This window comes from Desmodus rotundus, chromosome 5 (genome assembly GCF_022682495.2).
Source record: "Desmodus rotundus isolate HL8 chromosome 5, HLdesRot8A.1, whole genome shotgun sequence".
Taxonomy (NCBI): domain Eukaryota; kingdom Metazoa; phylum Chordata; class Mammalia; order Chiroptera; family Phyllostomidae; genus Desmodus; species Desmodus rotundus.
This window is the reverse complement of record NC_071391.1, coordinates 5,110,596-5,129,014: the sequence shown is the minus strand read 5'-3', so window position 1 is coordinate 5,129,014 and position 18,419 is coordinate 5,110,596. Positions and strand designations below refer to the sequence as shown.

At 58.8% G+C, this 18,419-nt stretch overlaps 1 protein-coding gene across 1 annotated transcript; it reads left to right on the top strand.

Annotated features, from left to right (window-relative positions):
- The first annotated feature begins 5,975 nt into the window (after positions 1 to 5,975).
- OVOL1 (ovo like transcriptional repressor 1) lies at positions 5,976 to 17,441 on the top strand. Its single transcript, XM_024574312.4, has 4 exons — positions 5,976 to 6,434; positions 13,117 to 13,334; positions 15,000 to 15,189; positions 15,456 to 17,441. The coding sequence occupies exons 1-4, from the start codon at positions 6,335 to 6,337 to the stop codon at positions 15,749 to 15,751; spliced, it is 804 nt and encodes a 267-aa protein (XP_024430080.1). The 5' UTR covers positions 5,976 to 6,334; the 3' UTR covers positions 15,752 to 17,441.
- The last annotated feature ends 978 nt before the right edge of the window (positions 17,442 to 18,419 follow it).

Genomic DNA, 18,419 nt, shown 5'->3' with positions numbered 1-18,419 from the left:
CACAGGCTCACAGCAGCCCCGAGGTGCCCAGGAATGGGTACCATTCACAGATGGGGAAATAAAGGGCCAGAGAGGTGCAGTCACTTGCTCAAAACCACAGAGTTCCTAAGAGGTGGAGCCTGAACTTCAGCAAACAGCTCCTGACTGACCCTGACCTGGGCCTCCTCCCACACCAGCTGCCCTCACCCCTCCTGGGTGTCCGGAACCTGGGATGGGCCCTACCCTGTTCCCCGGTGGGGGGTGATGCCCTGGCACAGGCCAAGCACAGAGCGAACTCAGGCCGCCGGCACAGAGGGCATGGGCGCTCCCGCCATCTGCAGTCAGCAGGCCCACCCCTGAACGCGGCCTCCCAGAGGTGCCCAGGTGTGGGCCGCAGTCAGGGGGCTGAGAAGGGACCTCCCTGACAGACGCCCACACCTCGCTGCTGGGTGCCCACCCTCCCCAGTGCAGCCTAGTTAGTATCTCTGGGGAGATGCTAAACACAAGGCTTGGAAAAGGGAAAGTCAGTTCCCTGAGGGGTCCTGGGCCTCAGGTTTGTCATCTGTAAAATGGGGGATGTGGCCCTGGCCAGGTAGCTCAGTGGGTTAGAGCGTTGTCCCAATAAGCCAAGGTTGTGGGTTCTATCTCGGGTCAGGGCACACACAGGAATCAACCAATGAAAGCATTAAGTAAGCGCAACAACAAATCGATGTGGGGTTTTTTATTCTCTCTCCCTCGCTTCCTTTCTCTTTCTAAAATCAATAAATAAAAATTTAAAATAGGGGCTGTAACCCATATTCATAGTACTGGGAACTGGGGGTACAGGGATGTTTATAAAGAACATGCCTACAGGCTGGTGCATAGAGAGAAAGCAGAGTGGTGGGTGCCAGGGGTCAGGAGGGTTGGGGGTGACTGACGGGCACGGGGTTTCCCTTGGGGTGATGGCTGTCCGTCTCTGTGACGATGGGTTGTCTACTTTGAGAGGGTGGGTTTACGGTACACGAATCCACCTGCACAAGGCCACTAACAGCGCGTCGTCAAAGAGGTCTCTCTCGTGCAGAACTCACACAGGGGCAGGAGGGCAGACAGCAAACGCGCTGCAAAGACAGAGGGACAGAGGTGACCAGGGGACGAGGACTTGGCTGAGGAAGGTGGTCAGTGAGGCTTCTCAGGAAAGGGGACGTCTGGCTGCAACCTGAGTGACAGGAGGCAATCAGCCATCAGAGAAAAGTGTCCTAGGCACAAGGCGTAGCAGAAGGTAGGCCTGACATGGGAACAGGCTTTGGCCTGTTAAGTGGACGGAAGGCACGTGGTGTGGCTGGAACCCACAGAGCCCGCAGGAAGGGAGAGGCTTGGGGTCAGGAGGCACCAAGCCTCCAGGACTTTATCCCACTGGCTGGGTCAGGAGACTGGTACTGGTCCAGGTGAGCAGTGACAGGGGCTCGAGGAGGGTGGTCACCGTGGAGATGGAGGGGTGGGTGGATTCCGGAGCTGATGGGACTTGCTGGTGGATGCGCGTGTGGGTGGAGGGACGAGGGAAGCAGGGTGACTCCAGGCTTCGGCCTGAGAATCCCAGCTGGTTCTAGTACCCGAGATGGAAAAAGCTGCGAAAACTGTGAGGAAGAAATAAAGTGCGGCAGCTCAGACACACAGCCACGGCGGTGAGGGGACCAGGCTTTTGGCTGCCTCCAGCAGAGGCCCAGGGGCCCACGGGCCCCCTCTCCCCGCACCATTCCCGAGGCTCCAGCTGGCCCAGGGAGCCTACTCCTCTGCCCATGGCCCCTCCTCCACCTCAGGAGCTTTCTGCCCGCGTGCAGCCCCGAACCCCATTCCCTACTAGGCCCTTGAGGGGCCTGACCTGCCCTGGCAGTGGACTGCGAGGCCCATGGGCAGGAACTCAGCAAGAAACGAAGGAATCAGAGCCACCCACGGCACTTCAGTTTGCTAGGGGCTTTGCGGCCCCCACAGCACTGCTGTCCAACAGGGCTGGAAAGGCCACTGTCCGGGCCGAGCAGAGGCCTCAGTGGCCAGGGGCACTGCTGGGCTGCTTTCAGGCTGAGTCCATTTCCTAGGGCTTCTAGCCTTCTGGGCGAAAACAAACTGACAGCGTCACTAGACAGCTCTGAGCAGAAGAGCTGGGACTAGGAGTCCCGCCACTTCACAGATGTGTAAACGGAGGCCTTAACAGACTAGGTGGCTTTGGCCACGTCCCCAGAGACAGAGTCTGGGCACCCGAATGGCCCAGCGCTCTTCCCGCTGGTCCCCCAGCACATGTCAGCCTCCAGAAGCCACCCTGCCTGCAGCCGCCACACGTCTGGCCCTCCGGCAGCCTTCTCTGAGGACCGGAGGGCTGGCTCCGAACCTACTCTCCCCTCCATCCCACCCCTCCCTGGCTCCCCTGGGCTGCTTGGCATGGCAGCCAAGCACCGAAGGCAGGTACCCCCCACCACTCTTTGGGGAGCATGGTCCTCACTTGCCTGCTGGGGCTCCCCCTTCCTTCACACCCCTGTCCACCATGCCAACAAGAGGTGTCCACTCAGGACACCTGCAGTCAGCGTTCACGGCTCTAGTGGCAGCCAGCCCAGGCCACTGTCTCCTCCTGCTTGGACTTCGAGAGCGGCCTCCTTTCCTGGCCTCCTACTGGCTGCCACCCTCACACCCACCCCCAACACACTCCGTTCTCCCATGACCAGAGTCCAGGCCCTCCCACCACACCTGATCTGCCTGGTCCTGCCTCTGCTACCTCAGTTGCCCCTGCCTCCCACTCCCTGGAGAGCCGGCGCTGTGGCCTTCGCTTCCTCTCGCACACAAGGCTTACTCCCACACGGGGGCCTTCGCAGGGCTGTTCCGTGTGCAGCTCAGGCTCTTCCCTGCTCTGTGCAGCTGGCTCCTGCCTCTCCTTCAGATCTCAGCACCCTCACCAGTCCCTATCCCATCACTAGTTAAAGCCCTGTGTCACACTAAGAGTTTCCTTAGTTTTTGTCTGCCTTGCACCACAGAATCCCCAGTGCCTGGTACCCGGTTGGTGTTCGATGCACACTTGTTGGGCCTGGCCGGGGGGCTCAGTTGGTTAGAAGGTTGTCCCAATACGCCAGGGTTGCGGGGTCGATCCCAGTCAGGACACAAACAGGAATCAAACAATGAGTGCGTGAAGAAGTGAAACAACAAATCGCTCTCTCTCTCCCCCGCCCCCTCTCTAAAACCAATCAATAAAATTTTTTAAAAAGTGCTTGGTGACTAAATTGAGGAAGGAAGGAATGATGTCTAACTGGCACTGTGCATACAGACCAAACGAGGCAGATGGCTGGAGCTCATATTTAGCCCGGCATCTACCCAAGTTCACACACATTGGTTCCAGAGGTGCCCATGAACCACAGGCCACACTCCGGCAGCCTATGAGTCAAAGCTGACCCACATAAGTATTTTGCTTGACTCATTCTATATTTTTTAAAGAATTGAGTCAACTTTTAAGAACCGATAGCTTTCACATACAAATCTGGATTTTCTGCATCTCTTGGAAAATGGACAGATGTGGCCACGGCAGTTTCTGTGTGGAAATGACACGGCTGCCACGGCCCCTTTCAATAGGCACATTCTCCACAGTGCCCGCCACTCTCCAGTCTCTCCCTGACAGCCAGCGCCAGTTGTGTGTTACCACCAAACTTGCACTCTCGTTGTCCTTACAATAAAGAACTTTGCGCCCTGGCCGATGGGGCTCTGTTGGCTGGACCATTGCCCTGTTTGACTCCCAGTCAGGGCACAGGACTAGGTTGCGGTTTTGGTCCCCCGGTTGGGGCACATACGGGAGGCAGCCAGTTGATGTTGCTCTCTCACATTGATGTCTCTCTCTCTTCCTTTCTAAAAATCAATGACTGTATCCTCAGGTGAGGATTAAAAAAAGAAGAACTTTGTTCTGTATCCATGCCTGCCGCAAAACCTGGAACAAGAAAGTCTGAATGGGTCACGTGAGTCAAGGAAAGCAGGATATTTATTCAGTCAACAAACGTAATTGCTGGCCCACTATGTGCCAGGCACAGTAATAGGTATGGAGACGGAGCAGCATGGTTGAACACCCCTCTCTCCTGCGGGCCTCATTCCAGACACTGTGTAACTTTCTTCCCACAAGTGGAGAATTTGAGTTGTTCCCGCTCACTCCCTCTGGACACAAGACTGCCTCTTGTGTCCAGGGTCATCCTGAAGACTTTAGTGGAGCATTCACTAAGCACCTACTGTGTACTTGCGCCTGCCAGGACTGGGTACAACCAAAGTGCCCAGTAAGTATTTATTGAGAGAATGAACTAAATACACCTCTCCCCTAGACACACTCTGTCAGCCAATGTTTCTTCAGGATTTATTCAAAAGATAAGCACATAGTAGATGCTCACTTAATGTCAGTTGAATGAAACGGTACTGGCTAAGAGCAGAAGGTTGACAGGCAGGCAAGGGCTGCCAGAAGGCAGAGCCCTGGGAGAGGGAAGGGAGGTGAGTATTACACTCCCCTGCCCAAGCCCATATCCCCTTCACAGGGACCCTAGGAGACTGGTGACAGGATTCTCTGGTGACAGAAAACAGGATGGAAAGGAAAGCCCCTTGGCTAAACGTACAGGCTCCAGGAAGGAGTACAGGGGGAGGTTCCTTTGCTCTGCAGGTCCACACTCCCCACCCAGCCCCATGCTCCAGAAGTCCTGTGAGGGGAAGCAAAGGGCCTCTGGAAGCCTCCCCACCCCTTGAAAACCTGTCCTCTTTGACTAGATGCCTTAAAGTCCTCCCTTAGTAGGCTACCCCTCTTTTCACTCATGACTTTTGATCCGCATGAATTCACTCTCAGACTCATTTCCTCCTAATCTGTTCCAGCAAACATTTCATATGTGAGGAAGGGGTGTGTGTGTGTGTGGTAGGGACTCTGAGATGTTTCTTGCCCATGGGGTAGGAAGAGAGCTACAAAGGGCAAGGGGTCCTGTCTCTGCCCTCACTATGTTATTTGGTAAGAGAAGCTCTGCTGAGGCCACCAGGGTGTGGCAGGTTGGGAGGAGGGTGGGTCTTCCCAGCTGGGCCTGGGGACTGGGCAAAGCATGATGAATGGTTGCAGGGCGGGGGCGGGAGTCCCAGGCAGAAACTCAGCCAAGGGTGGGCTATGGGGGGAAGCTGACAGAGCGTTTTTCCTGGCTGCAGACAGGCTGGGCTTGACTTCGTAAGGAGTCCGCGGCCCTCCAGTCTTTCTGCACCTGAAATCCGTCCATTTGGGACAAACATGAGGGTTTTGTGCGTGTGTAAGCCCTGGGGTCTTTCGGGATCTCGGTGGAATCAGAGCGGTTTTAAACGCCCCTTCCTCCACGAAGTCTTCCACACTTCCCGGCCAGTGTTCAGCGATCTTCGCTTTCTATTGCGGCCCTGCGCGTAGCCGTCTGTCCGCCCACCGGTCGGCGCACTTCTGCGGCACGGCGTGCCCTCCCGCGCGGAGCCCGCGCCCAGCAATAGTACCTCTGGGCTGAACCACGAATCGCTCAGCCAGGCCTTTGGAATCCTGGGCCACCTGGACCCAGGCAGGGTTCAACAAGTGTGGGCCGGGCCGCCCGTTCCCGCCCGACGGTTTCGTGCCTCCCCAGGCACCCGGGGCGCGCCGGGCCGGGCCGGACCCAGTTGGGCGAGTTTCATTTCATCACCCCTAGAGCGTGCGAGCGCCGGTGCAAATAACGTTGCTTCCTCCCCTCCCCTGCTCCCTCCGAAACTCCCAAACTCCCGTTGGCGAACGCTGCACCCCGGCGGGGAGGTGCGCGCGGGCGGCGGCCGGGCCGGTTGGGCAGCCGGGTGCTGAGTGCTTTGCACCCGCCCCCCGCCCCCGCCCAGCCACCCCGCCCAGGCCGCGAGGCCACCTCACCAGCAGCGGAATGAAAACCGGTTCGACAGGTAACAAATAGGTGGGTTGTCACCGTTATTTCCCAACGCATGCGCCGTCTCTCCCTGGGTCACTCCAAGCTAATTAGCTCAGATCACCCCTGCTCCCCGCCCCAGCCACCAACACACACCGCCGCGAGCCAATAAAGCGTGAACCCGTCCGTCCGGCTCGCACTTTAAGACTTCCCGAGCGGCCGCGGGGGACGCCAGTGGAGCCGGGAGACGCTTACCTGCCGCTTACCTCTCGTTCGGTGCACCTGGCTGCAGGGGACCTCTTTCCGAGGAGTTGGATACGCGCGCGCGCGGAGTCCTGGGCACGGTCTCTTAGTGGAACGCGGCGGCGCTTTGGCGACTCCTTCCCTGGCGTGCCCCCTCCTCTTGGCTTGTCTGCTCGGGAAAGGTGGGACGGCGCCGGCTCTGGTTACGGAAGCGGACGGTGCCGGGCGATCGGGGTTCGAAAATGCCTCGCGCGTTTCTGGTGAAGAAGCCGTGCGTCTCCACGTGCAAGAGGAACTGGAGCGAGCTCCCAGACGAGGAGCGCGGCGAGATCTACGTGCCAGGTGAGTCGCCGGCCCGCGGGCCCCAAGCCCCTCGCTGCTCTCGAGCCTGGGTCCCCGTCGAGGCGGCGGACCTGCGGGCGCAGTGGTGCGAACCTGGCGGCCTGCGTAGTTGCGGCACCGGATTTAATGTTTAAGCGGCCGCAGCCCCGTTAGCCCGCGGCGCGGGGGGAGGGGAGGGGAGCGCAGGGGCGGCGGAAGGAGATACCGGGTGGGGGCTGGGGGCCGGGGCCTCCTGGTGGGGGCGAGAGCGGTTCCCAGGCCCGGCGGCCGGGCCCAGAGCGGGCCAGTCCCAGACACACGGGGCCCGGCAGTGCCGCCCTCCCTCCACCGGCCCGAGCTGCTGGGCAGGGGAGGCAACGGGGTGTGTCACCGCTCAGGGGACCCTCTACTCTCGCGTCGTAAATCCAGAGAGTCGGGACTTTTATGAGGCGGGAAGAGGGCACTGGAGCGATGCCACTTTGGGGGGCAGGGAGCGAGTTGGAGTTTCGGCTGAGATTTGTGCAGAATGTTAAGACTGTAAGCCGCCTTCACTGACCTCCCCCTCTTCCCCAGCACACTGGTGGCCAGAAGGTCGCAGTGAGGGTCGGGCTGGTGGGCGGAGACCGTGGGGGAAGGCGCTGGGCTGCACTGTACTTGTCCTGAAGACAGAGGTGGGATCATTTCTCAGGCGCTTCCTCCATCCTTGCGGGGAACACAGTTGAACTAAAAGTTGTGTTAAGGAGGCCGCCCCTCAGCCAGGAGAAAGGGCCGGGGGTAAGCTGGTGCACCCAGTTTATTTTTGGAAATTGCCTTGACCGTGGCGTCGGAGTTACTTTGAATAAGTAACCTGAGTTGTTTCCTCCTCCCGTGGCATCTTCCTCAGTTAGCCCCGAGGACGCTGCTGCTCGTAGTGGCTTCCCCGCCCCCACCAAAATCTTCCGTCTGGAGAAAGCCGGTTGCCTTCGGAACGCCCCCTCCTCAGGCTTCGCGGGTGGAGCGGGGGCGTACGGAACACCCAGTCCAGCGCCTCCAAGGGGGGAGAGGTGGTAATTAACCAACCGACTTTGACCCTTGATCCGCTGGCGCCCAGGCACCGCCCCAGGCCTTGGGGGAGAGTGGCGAAATGAGGGCCGTGGGGGCCCTGGGGAGGCTCTTACCTCGGTTTCTCTCCTGAACGCATTTTAGGAGAGGGTGGGTATGGTGGTGAGATCCTCGCGGCCGACCCACCAGGGTCCAAAGGCCTGAGGCGCTGGGGTGTTTCATAGCCCAACCTTACCTCACGCCCTGAGACCCCTTTTCTGTAGCCTCCGTAAAACAAGGGACTGTGTGTCCCGGCTGGTGTGGCTCAGTTGGTTGGAGTGTCCGCTCCTACACCAACGGGCTTCAGGTTCAATCCCTAGCTCAGGCACCTACCTAGGTTTCCCTGTCCATTCCCTCATGCAGGGGGGTCATGGGTCAGATGTTTTTTATGTCTTTCTCTCAAAAAGCAGTGAAAAAATGTCCTTGGGTGGGGATTAAAATTTAAAAACATAACAAACAAGGGAATGTGCCAGAAGTGTCTGATGACTCTGGTGGGGTGAGAGAGACAAAAGAGAAGACGAGTGGCCCCTCACTTGAGGTGGCGTGGAGTGCAGGCCAGGCTTCTGTTCATAGTTTCTTGCTGCCCCAAGTCCCTGGTGCGGTGGCTGGCGCTCACTCCCAGAAGGGCCTGGTGAGGGACGGGAGCCGCGTCCTCCCTGCTGCCTCCTCCCTCTCCTGTGTTTGACTTGCTGCTTAGCTGCTCCTTGGGATCTGATAAACTGAACTTGGACTGTGGTAAAGGTGAGCCGAGAGCCTCGCGCCAGGCTCAGTGTGCTGTTATTTTTAGTTTTATTTCATGTCCCAAACAGGAGCAGACGACGTGTTGACTTTTACAAAGGACAAAGAAATTCCGTTTGTTGACATCATCGACTTCTTCCGCCCTAGCCGTTCTCCCCATCACCGTTCTGGTGGCCACAGTGGGGGTGGCGGAGGAGACCTGCATCCTAGGGGTTGTCCCATCAAGTGCAGAGGAGGGCTTCTGGGTGTCTGTCACCTGGTGCTGCCGTCCCGGTGCGGGGGCCCTGCAGGCCACTCTGCAGGGTGGCCCCCGGACGCTGGAGGAGGGTCTGACCTGGAGGGTGCGAGCCGGAATCGTGGCACACACCCCCCTGGCTCTGGCAAGGGGGAGTCCTGTGGGGTCAAGTAAAGGGCAGAAGTTAAAGAACTTAATTTTGCCTCCAAAGTCTCGTGGCTCACGGGAGAGTTTTCTCACAGTTTTTGGAAATGAGAAATGGAATGTTCTCTGGCCACGCTCGGGGGTTGGCCACGCTCAGGTACCTCAGATGGCTGGGGGTGGGAGGGGGCGGTTTGTGGTGGCCTGTCCCCAGGCTGGGCCATCTATCACCAGTCGACTGTGACCTCAGGAGCCAGCTGGGCACGTTTCCTTCACCCCACCCCACAGACTGGGCATGTTGTGACCAGCTAAGCGTTGACCCCTGCTGTTCCCCCGATAGAGGCCCAGGAGGACAGGGTACTGCTGGAGGTCTGACCTTCCTGCCAGGGCCCTCTGTGACCCCCAAAGTGTCGGAGAACTGGAAGGAGTTTCCTTTACTGACTCAGGCGCTGGGCCCTGCCTGGCTGACTCTGGGGCCCTAGTCTGACCAGCACTCCAGCCTCTCTCCCTGAGGCACAGTTCAAGAGGTTCCCCCACCCCTGGGACAGAACCTTTTCCCTGGGCCTCACTCTCCTCCCAAAGCCAGGGAAAAGCCCTGAAATGGCTGGAGGGCTACGGGGGCAGGGGTCGGCTCCAGTCAGGCTGGGAGTGAAGAAAGGGCTTGCAGTTAAGGTTAAAACGCTAACCTGTTTGGGCCTTTTACTCCCCTCTCCCCACCCCCTGGTCTCCAGCGGTTCTCCTTTGTTATGTCAATATTGACTGTGGAGTGCTGGGAGTAATGCAGGTTTCTTGAGGATGAACCTGGCCACCTGTACCCAGGGGCTAAATTCCATTCCTTGGACTGAAGGGGAAGCTCCCAGCAGGTCCTCCAAGCCCCTTGCTCGCAGTGTGCAGTCTCAAGGCCAGAAAGGCTCCTAAAGGCAGACGGAGCCTGGAAGCTGGAATGACGCCCTCCTGGCCAGGAGCATCCCGGGGCCTCTTGCAGACCCCCAGCCACCCGCCCTGCTGCCTCAGAGCCTCTGCTGGCTGTTCTGCCAGTTCGTCAGCACATGTGCACCCCCACCCCCACCCCCGGAGGCCGTCAGGCTAGAGACTGGCGTTTCCTCGGCTTGGCCCTGGTGGGGCAGTGTGGAGACCTCGGCCGTGCACTTTCCAGGCCACGTTAGAAAGGCAGCTCAGGGTCCCAGAATACACGAGTGGGGGTGGGGAAAGATCAGTCTTCTGGTGGTGATGATTCCTATAATCCTTGGGAAGTATTGGCAGTGAAGGACATGTAGGCCATGCTCTCCAAGGGGCGAGGCTGGGAGGGTAGAAAGCCAGACAGTGGATGGGGACAACTTGGTAGAAGACCAACTTGGGCCTGGGCAGTGGGCTAGATGGGACTCCTGCCTGTCCCATAGGGTGCCGGTGCCCAAGCCGCCAAACCATTTGTCCTAACTGGGGTGACCCGAGGCCGAATCCTGCCAGACCATTTGTCCCAGAAAGAGAGCTGGTGAGGGTGAGGCCTCTGGGCACAGGGGTCACGGGAGCAAAGCGCTGGCTTTGTCGCTGTATGGTTTCCTTCTGAGCGCTGTTCACTTCCAGCACGTCTTGTACAGAGTCCCACAGGGATGCCCGCTCTGTGCTGGACAGGAGGGCGAGAGGGATGCAAAGGGAGCATAGCCCCTGGCTGGCCAGGGCTATGCTGGCCACCTAGTGTGAGGGCCTCGGGGCACGGTTTCAACCTCATTGTGGATGCGGCATGAAAAGTGGTTGGGGAATGGGGCAAAGATAATGCCTGAGAGAAAAACTTGGCATTCACAGAATGGAAACGCCAGGCCGGAGACAGGCCCATTGTGTTTCCAGGGCTGCGGCCTTGGCCAGTTGGCTGGCACCGGCTTCCTTTTGGGCATTGCTGGCTGACCTGGTGGGGCTGGAGGAGACTGACACAGGCCCCCTGCCCTTGCTGATAAGGGTGTCAGGCTGCCTACCACCATCCTGGGCTGTGCTGGTGCTGGGGGACCCCAGCGCTAGCTCAGCACCAGCACCAGCCCTGTGGTCAGAGAACAGACTTCCTTGCATCTGCTTCACTGGCTGTCTCTCCCCAGAGAGCTGGGGACCAGCCTGGGTGCCCAGCGCTGGCCTGAGACCTTAGATGGAGCAGGACTGTTACTCTGTCCGGTGTCTGGGCCAGTAGCTTTCAATCCAAGAGAGACAGGGCTTGCTGAGGGTGAGGGAGAGGAAGGCCCTTGGGTAGGAAGCAGCTCAAGGTCATGCAGGTGGAGACAAGTTGGACCAGCAAAAGGGGAACCTGCAAACCCCCCAGCGAGTGAGCAGAGGGCCAGGCCGGTTTGGCCTTGCCACACTTCACAGCTGTGGGCAGGTGATGAGTAGCCACAGTGGCCACCGCCTTGCCGGAAACATCTAATTAGGGGACAGAGCCGCACAGGCAGGGCCCAACCAGTTCTGCTTCCTGCCTCCTGCCACTCAGGGATACCCAGTGACGGGAGCGGCACGCGGATGAGCACTCCCTGTGCGTGCAGCAGCATCAGGGGCACGCTCTCGGGGGTGGTAGGAAGACAGGTTTGGCGGGTGGCTGGGATGAGGCAAACAGCCCCACCCTGGCCGTCACGGCTGCCCTCTCTAGGGGTAGAGGGGCACAGAAGCCAGGCCAGGCAGGCGCACAGCGTCCCCAGTCCCTTGGCACCGCCATTTCAAGGTTTCTATGAAATGAGAGAGGCAGGCTGAGGGTCTTTTCCCACACTGGCTTGGATCCTTGGAATCCTAACGTGAACCTCCCCATCTACTGGAGCAAGGGAAGGAGAGTCGCGGCAGACCCCCCTCACTGCGGTCTGTGTGCGGGAGGTGCAGCCCGGCTCCCACTGCCCGAAGCCTTGCTCACGCCCTCCCACACTGAAACACAGAAGAGGGTGGACGTTCCTGTGTGTCTCTACCTGGATTGAGACAAACCGCCTCCCTCCTGTGTACACAGACCGCCGTCACTACAGCAAGAGGGACCCCCGAGAGCTCGGGACTTTCTTCCAGCCATCCAGGGCTTGAGGAGGCACCAAGCCAGCTCAGAGACCAAGCCAGGGCCAGGCACCAGTGAATCAACTCCCAGAATGAGGTGGCTCATTAAAGTCCCCCGGACAGACAGACGCCAGTGCCAGCAGAACGGGTTCTGGGCGGCGGGCTGGCGCATTCTTCCCCATCAGCCTTTTGTTGTGTTTTGAGGGGGCGAGAGCCAGGGCCTCTCCCGAAACTGTGTGACTTCGGTGCTCTCCTATTCACCTGCTATCACTACGTTCCTCTGCCTTCCCTCACGTCGCTTTCTGTCCCCAGGAAGCCTTACCACAGTGTTCTGGGAGGGCAGTAGCCCACCCACCCTGGTGCCTGGTCCACTCTGGCTCACCAGCTGTGGGCAGCCAGGTACAGAGGGCCTGACACCCTAACTCAACCTTCTCAGTCCCTCTCTCTGAAGCTCATTCTTTCTTTCTTTCTTGGCCTCTCTTGATTTTTCCTTCTGAGGCTTGGAAAATGTTCCTAGTGTGTGGATTTCAAGTACAGAGCTTAGCTCTTTTGGAAGACAAATCTTGACTAAACTGAAACACTAGACTGTTTGCTCCAGCTGTCAGTTCGAGACTTGTTCCCTCTGTGTCACTCAGAACTCTTCCGCCTTCTCCCCCGTCAGGACTAGGGCCAAGCCTCCCCAGCCCCGTTTAGTGTGAGGTGTCTGCCGTGGGGAGTGGCTGTGTCAAAGGCTGCCAGGTATCGGTGCTGCAGAGGGTGGGAGCCCAACCCTCACTATGCCACAGTGAGCGGTCCCTGCTGTGGGGGAGGGTTGCGCAACAGCTGGGCAGGCCGCCCAGGAGACTGTTACGCAGCATCCACCTGCTGCTCCCTGACCTCCTCCCTGCTCCACCCCACCTGGCCTGTTTGCCTGCCAAGCTGGGCCAGCGGGAGCAGGGAGCCTGGAGCCCTAATGGGCCACAGTAGCAGGGACTGGCCAGTCCGGAGGAGAAGAGGGCCAGGAGCACCCCTCCGCCAAGGCCAGCAGTTAAATCTGCCTGGAGGAGAGGCCCAGAGTGGCCCAGGCCACCAGAAACCCTTCTTGGGTGGGGACTAGTCCCTGGGTGCAGGGCCTCCCGTGGTGCCCTTTGTCCAGGCAGGAGCATGGATGAGGCCTGGAATCCAGAGGGACTGGCCCAGGTGGGGCAGGCAGACAACTCTGGAGGGATAATTGGTAGGGCAGGTTTGGTCCTCCCAGTTCCGCTAAGACACAAATTACTCAGCGGGCAGGCCTGTGGGTCGTGGCGCTTGGCTGGCGTCACCTGTAATTACCCTAATGGGGCAGGAGGGAGGTGCAGCGTGTAGTGGGCTGGGGGGAGCCACGCTCTGCGGCGTGCCTGTGAGGGGTGGGATGGAGGCTCCAGGTTCCAGCCAGCTCATTGCCAGGGAGCCTTCCTGAAATACCACGGAACCTTCTTTTTCTCCCCCAATCCCCTCATCCGGCTCTCCTTCTCTCTGCAGTCAGCCTGGGCTTCTGTTCAGCACAGCCCTACCCAGAACCGGAGCCGTCAGTGGCTGAGCCCCCTTCTTGCCCCATGGCTTTGGACATGAGCCTTCGGGACTCCAGCTATAGCGTGGCTTCTGGACCCTGCGTGGTGGCCCAGCTGCCCTCTGAAGACATGGGCCGCTTGGTAGACGCCCAGAGCAGAGACCATGGCTTCTTGCGCACCAAGATGAAGGTACTGATCTCACACCATCTGGAGGAACAGAGCCGTGCCGGTGGCCCCCTGTGTGGCCCAGAGGGTGGCACTTGGAACCTAGGTAGACGCTGGCCCTGGGCCTGGGTCCAGGCTTTTGCAAAGAAAGTGAACCTCGCTGGGGCCTAGACAGGGGCTGGAAGAAAAGTGGGTCCGGAGTGACAATGACGTGCACTGGGAAGAAGCAGTGGGGTTCCAAAGACATTTAACCCTTTGGAGTCCATTCTGGGACTTAAGGAGAGCCTTAAGGAAAGCCACCTCTTTATACCGAAGTCCTCGCAAAATCAGAGAGACCGGAGGCCAGCTTAGCAGCTTCTCCTGGCCTTCCTTCTGGGCTGCAATGCAAGTGAGGTCTGGAGTCTGCTCAGTGGCTGACTGCCCACCTTGCCCAGGGGTGCTGCTTTCGACAGCACCCGAGGCCTTGCATCTAGGGAAGGCCTGGTGGGTGCCCCGCTGCGCTCAGCAGCGGAAGCAGGAAGTTGTGCACCAGGCAAAGGAAATGCCCCCGCTTTCGAGGAGCACACACAAACGGCAGGGTTGTCTTTGGCTGGACCTGCCTTCGGGAAAGGTCCAGGATGGGGAGCACCTGCCAGAATGGATCTTGTGGCAGGGCTCGCAAAGCACTGCCCTATGTGCTGAAAGACTGCGAGAAACTGGCAGGGGCGCTGTCTGTCCCTCTGTCACCTGCACAGGCCAGACGTGTGTTGTAACTCCAGGGGAGCCACCGAGACACATGCGGCTGGCCGGTGGGCCAGCGCAGTGCTCCTCGTCCCTGCACGGCCCCTCCCAGCATTGTGCCCAGTGGGTAGGGAGGGCGGGCAGAGAGACCAGAGGGCGCAGGAGAGCTGGTGTGCTGGAGTGAGTCCTGGTCTTGGCTGGCTGGCAGCAGCAGGCACTTGGCGAGTGCCAGGGCAGTACAGAAGGAGGAGTGGCAGTGTGACCAGGCGCACTTGGTGCCCGGGGAGCCCAGGAGGGGTTGCCAGCGATGGGCATCCCACAAAGTACAAGCAACCTCAACATTAACGGAGGTGGAGCGCTGCGACCGCATCTGCACTTCTGAATAGATTTGAGATTTTCCGTAATTACAAAAAAAAAGAAAAATGTTTGTAAGCAAGAGAGTCATCAGAATAGCAAAGGGACTCAAACCATACCACATCAGGCCTGGCTCAAGTAAAACCAGGGGGCTGGGCTGCCCCCGAGGCGCCTCCAGGCTCACAGTGGCGGCCTCAGCCCGGGAAGGCTGCCCAGGAGACTATGCCACGGGCATTTTTCCCTGTCCCAAGGCATAGAATGAGAACCTACAGGGAAGGATGTGGGCTCAGTCAGAGGGAGCACTTGCTAGCAGGTAGAGTTGGTGAGGAGTGATAGGGCTGTTTATGTAGGGGGTTGGCCGCTCATCTCCAGGAAAGGGGGGCTGGGAGGTAGTCCTGAAAGGGGGCTTGGGAACTGCATGGGAGGCGACACTGACCCAAAGGTTCCTCCAGCCCAGTCTCTGCTCATCTCTGTGAGCCAGCGGCACAGAGATGTGGCCTCCTGGGTGGGCAGCGCTTTTCTCAGGGGGTCTGGGGGCTAGCATTTGTGGCCTCCCAACCTGCCAGTCTGTAGTCCCAATGCTGGGTAGCTCACAGAGGCTGTCCTTGCCCACAGGTGACTTTGGGGGACAGTTCCAGTGGGGACCTCTTCACCTGCCACATCTGCCAGAAGACCTTCACCTACCAGCGCATGCTGAATCGCCACATGAAGTGTCACAACGATGTCAAGAGGCACCTCTGCACCTACTGTGGGAAGGGTTTCAATGACACCTTCGACCTGAAGAGACACGTCCGAACCCACACTGGTGAGTGGAGCCCCGTGGGTGGGCGGCTGCTGGAGGCCACGTGGGAACCTGCAGCAAGGCCTGCTGCCTGGGTGACGGGTGGCCTGGGAGGGGCGTCTTGGAGCTCAGGGAAGAAGTCCTCCTCAGCTCTGCAGTTAGGTCACTTGGGGAGCTGGAGATGGACAGGCCTCCGTCCCTTCCTCGTCCCCAGAGTCGGGCAGCATGGCCTTTCTGTGTCCGGGAAGCTGCCCTCAGGTCCCTGATGCCCAGCCCTGTCCTCCTTGCAGGTGTGCGGCCCTACAAGTGCAGCCTGTGTGACAAGGCCTTCACGCAGCGCTGCTCACTGGAGTCTCATCTCAAGAAGATCCATGGCGTGCAGCAGAAGTACGCGTACAAGGAGCGGCGGGCCAAGCTGTACGTGTGCGAGGAGTGCGGCTGCACGTCCGAGAGCCAGGAGGGCCACATCCTGCACCTGAAGGAGCACCACCCCGACAGCCCGCTGCTGCGCAAGACCTCCAAGAAGGTGGCCGTGGCGCTGCAGAACACAGTCACCTCCCTGCTGCAGAGCAACCACCACCTCTGAGCAGCCCCACCCCGGCCTCACCACCCTGCTGCCTGGCCGGCCACCCTCCTGTGGCCCCTTTCTGGAACACGGTGACCAGGACTGGACCCCCCGGCACACGTGCCCCCTCGAGCCCCAAACTGACCTGTGCTCATTTGCATTTGCACGTTATGTGCAGAGGCCAATCCGAGCCCGGGCAGATGTGTGTGAGTCTGGGGCAAGGGGCAGGCCGGGACTTCCGTCCCAGAGGAGGTATGGCAGGGTGGCCCTGTGACCTTCCCCCTCAAGGGGCAGGGGCTGCTGGTCCCTCATGCACGGCAGAGACAGGATCGCTGGCAAAAAGCACTCTGAACTACGGCAGCAGCGGTGGAGCAGGGGACGACGTGCTTGGCAGTGGTCCTGATGCCCAGGGCCGCCGGGGCTCGGCCCTCCGTGGGGATGCGCTCACGGAGGCTTTTGATGTGTGTGCGTGCGCACAGAGGAGGTCTTTCCACGTATCACCTCATTTTTAAAATCAGTGACTAGGTGCCAAGGAAACTTTATTTCCTTTTTTTTTAAGATGGCAAATGTACAGATATTAATATATTTTTGGTGCCGATGATGACTATTTTTAAGCGAGAACAGAGCTGGCTTATCTCCCTCCCTGCAAGGTTCTATTTATCCAAGACATTTTACACGTCTCCTAGGCCGAGGCTCTGGGGCAGCTGCCCTGCCGCACCCGATGGTACAGCCTGAGATGTTTAACCTCGGTCCTTCCTTTGGCCCTGCCCGGAGGACACACCACCCTGGTAGAAAGGGTTGTCCCCTCTGCCAGGATAGCCCATCACATCTGCTCTTCCCGCCTACACCCTTCCTAGGCAAGGCTGGGTGACCAAGGGCCCCCTCATCTCTTGATGACAGACCTTTTGTGGAACAGCTCACCGTTCTGGAGGTCAAGGCCTGGCCCAGCTAGAGCTTGAGGGGTGAGCCAGGTGGGATGCATCTCCGAGAGGCCCAGAGTGCGTGGCCGGAAGCGCTGAGGAGAGGCGGGGCCCGGCAGCCAGGCCCTCTCTTTGCCTAGTTGACTCAAAACCCCTAGGACAACAGCCAAAAAACCAGACAGAATGGCAAGCAGACACATCAGAAACCTGCAGAGGGAGGACAGTATTAGATGGCTAATAAATTATATTTGTAACTTTTTTCTGACAGTTAATAAGTTATATTTGTAGCTTCTTTTCTGTTTTTGAAATAGCAAGGCTGGGTCTCGAGCCCCTAAAGAGAGAGCTACCATCTCTGGGCCTGTTGGCTCCACCTGAGGGACTCCTCTAGGCTCCCCTGGCTTGGCTGGGTTTCCTGCTAGTAACAGAAAACAGGGGTGGGCCCAAGGGGAGAGCTGGGCGGGGATGGAAGCCAGCCTGCCGGGCTGCCCCTGAAGCCAAACCCCAGGCAGAACAAGCCCAGGCCAGGGAGAGCAGCATCGGCACAGCCCCAGCTGAGGGCCAGGAGCCTCGCCGATTCCCTCCGAATGGAAGACTCTTGTTTTATTTTACTTTAGAGTGTGTGGGAGCTGCTGTATTCCATAGATAAAATAACATTATCTGGAAGCTCTGTTTGTTTACGTGTCTGTATCCCTGTGTCTGTTGACAACTGGAGGGAGTCACAAGGCTCTGTTATCTATTTTATTTTGTAACTTTCTCCCCAACTATTAAAATCAAAACTTTTTCTGTCTCTGATTTTTTTTATAGGCCTCTTTTTCCACTTGCATGAAAATTAATCAAAAACAATTGATGCACTCTACTCAAAGCTTTACCCTTTCACGGTTATCAGTGGCCTCAGACGAGGACCTGATGCAGACAGATTAAGTGGCCTGCCTCTGGTCTCGGCAGTCAGTGCCTGCTGACACCTGGCTGCGGCAGGACCACTCCCCTCCTCCCCCGCCACCAGCCCCTGGTCTTTCCACCTGCCTCATGCTCCCACATCCTGACATGTGGCTCTCCACTGGGCCGCTGCCTTCAGTGGGGGTCCAGCCTGGATCCTCTTCCCAGCAGTCTGCCAGGACCGCAGGAGAAAGAGTCACATTCCCAAATAATGGGACAGAAGGTTCATGTCACTTCCAGCTTGGACACCTACCTGTGGCGAGGGCCCCACCTGCGCAGCACTTGTTCTGTGCCAGGCACACCCGTGTGTAATCACATTTGCTCACTTGATCTTCCAGCCACCCTCTGAGGTGCGGGGCATCACCACCTGCAGAGCAAAGGTAGGCAGCTGGCCCAAAGTCTACCAGCTAACCAGCAGCCAGGCCACACGTACACCAGACAGGCTTGGGCCGTGCGCACCACGATGCAGAGACCTCAAGCAATTCAAAGTGGAAGGAGGCTTACAGCTGACCCGATCTTCCCCGTTACCTCCCCAGAATGTCTCAGGAAGACCTGATTGCTTTGGGGACATGGGTCCCTGAGTCCCAGTCCAATGTTCTTTGTCGAGTTCCTGCAGGTGGATGAGGAGGAGGGGTGGAGGAGGAGGGGAGCTGCAGGCCTGGGCCCTTGGCATGATTTTCCGGGGCAGGGGGCATGAGGAGGGTTGGTGCTTTGGTGCTGTGAGGAGAACGGAACACATCGATCTGACCTCTCAGGCTCCCGGAGAGCAGTTCAGAGGGTTGGAAAGGGCCCCTAAGCATCCTTATGTCTCTGAATAGCTAGGCACAGAGGAC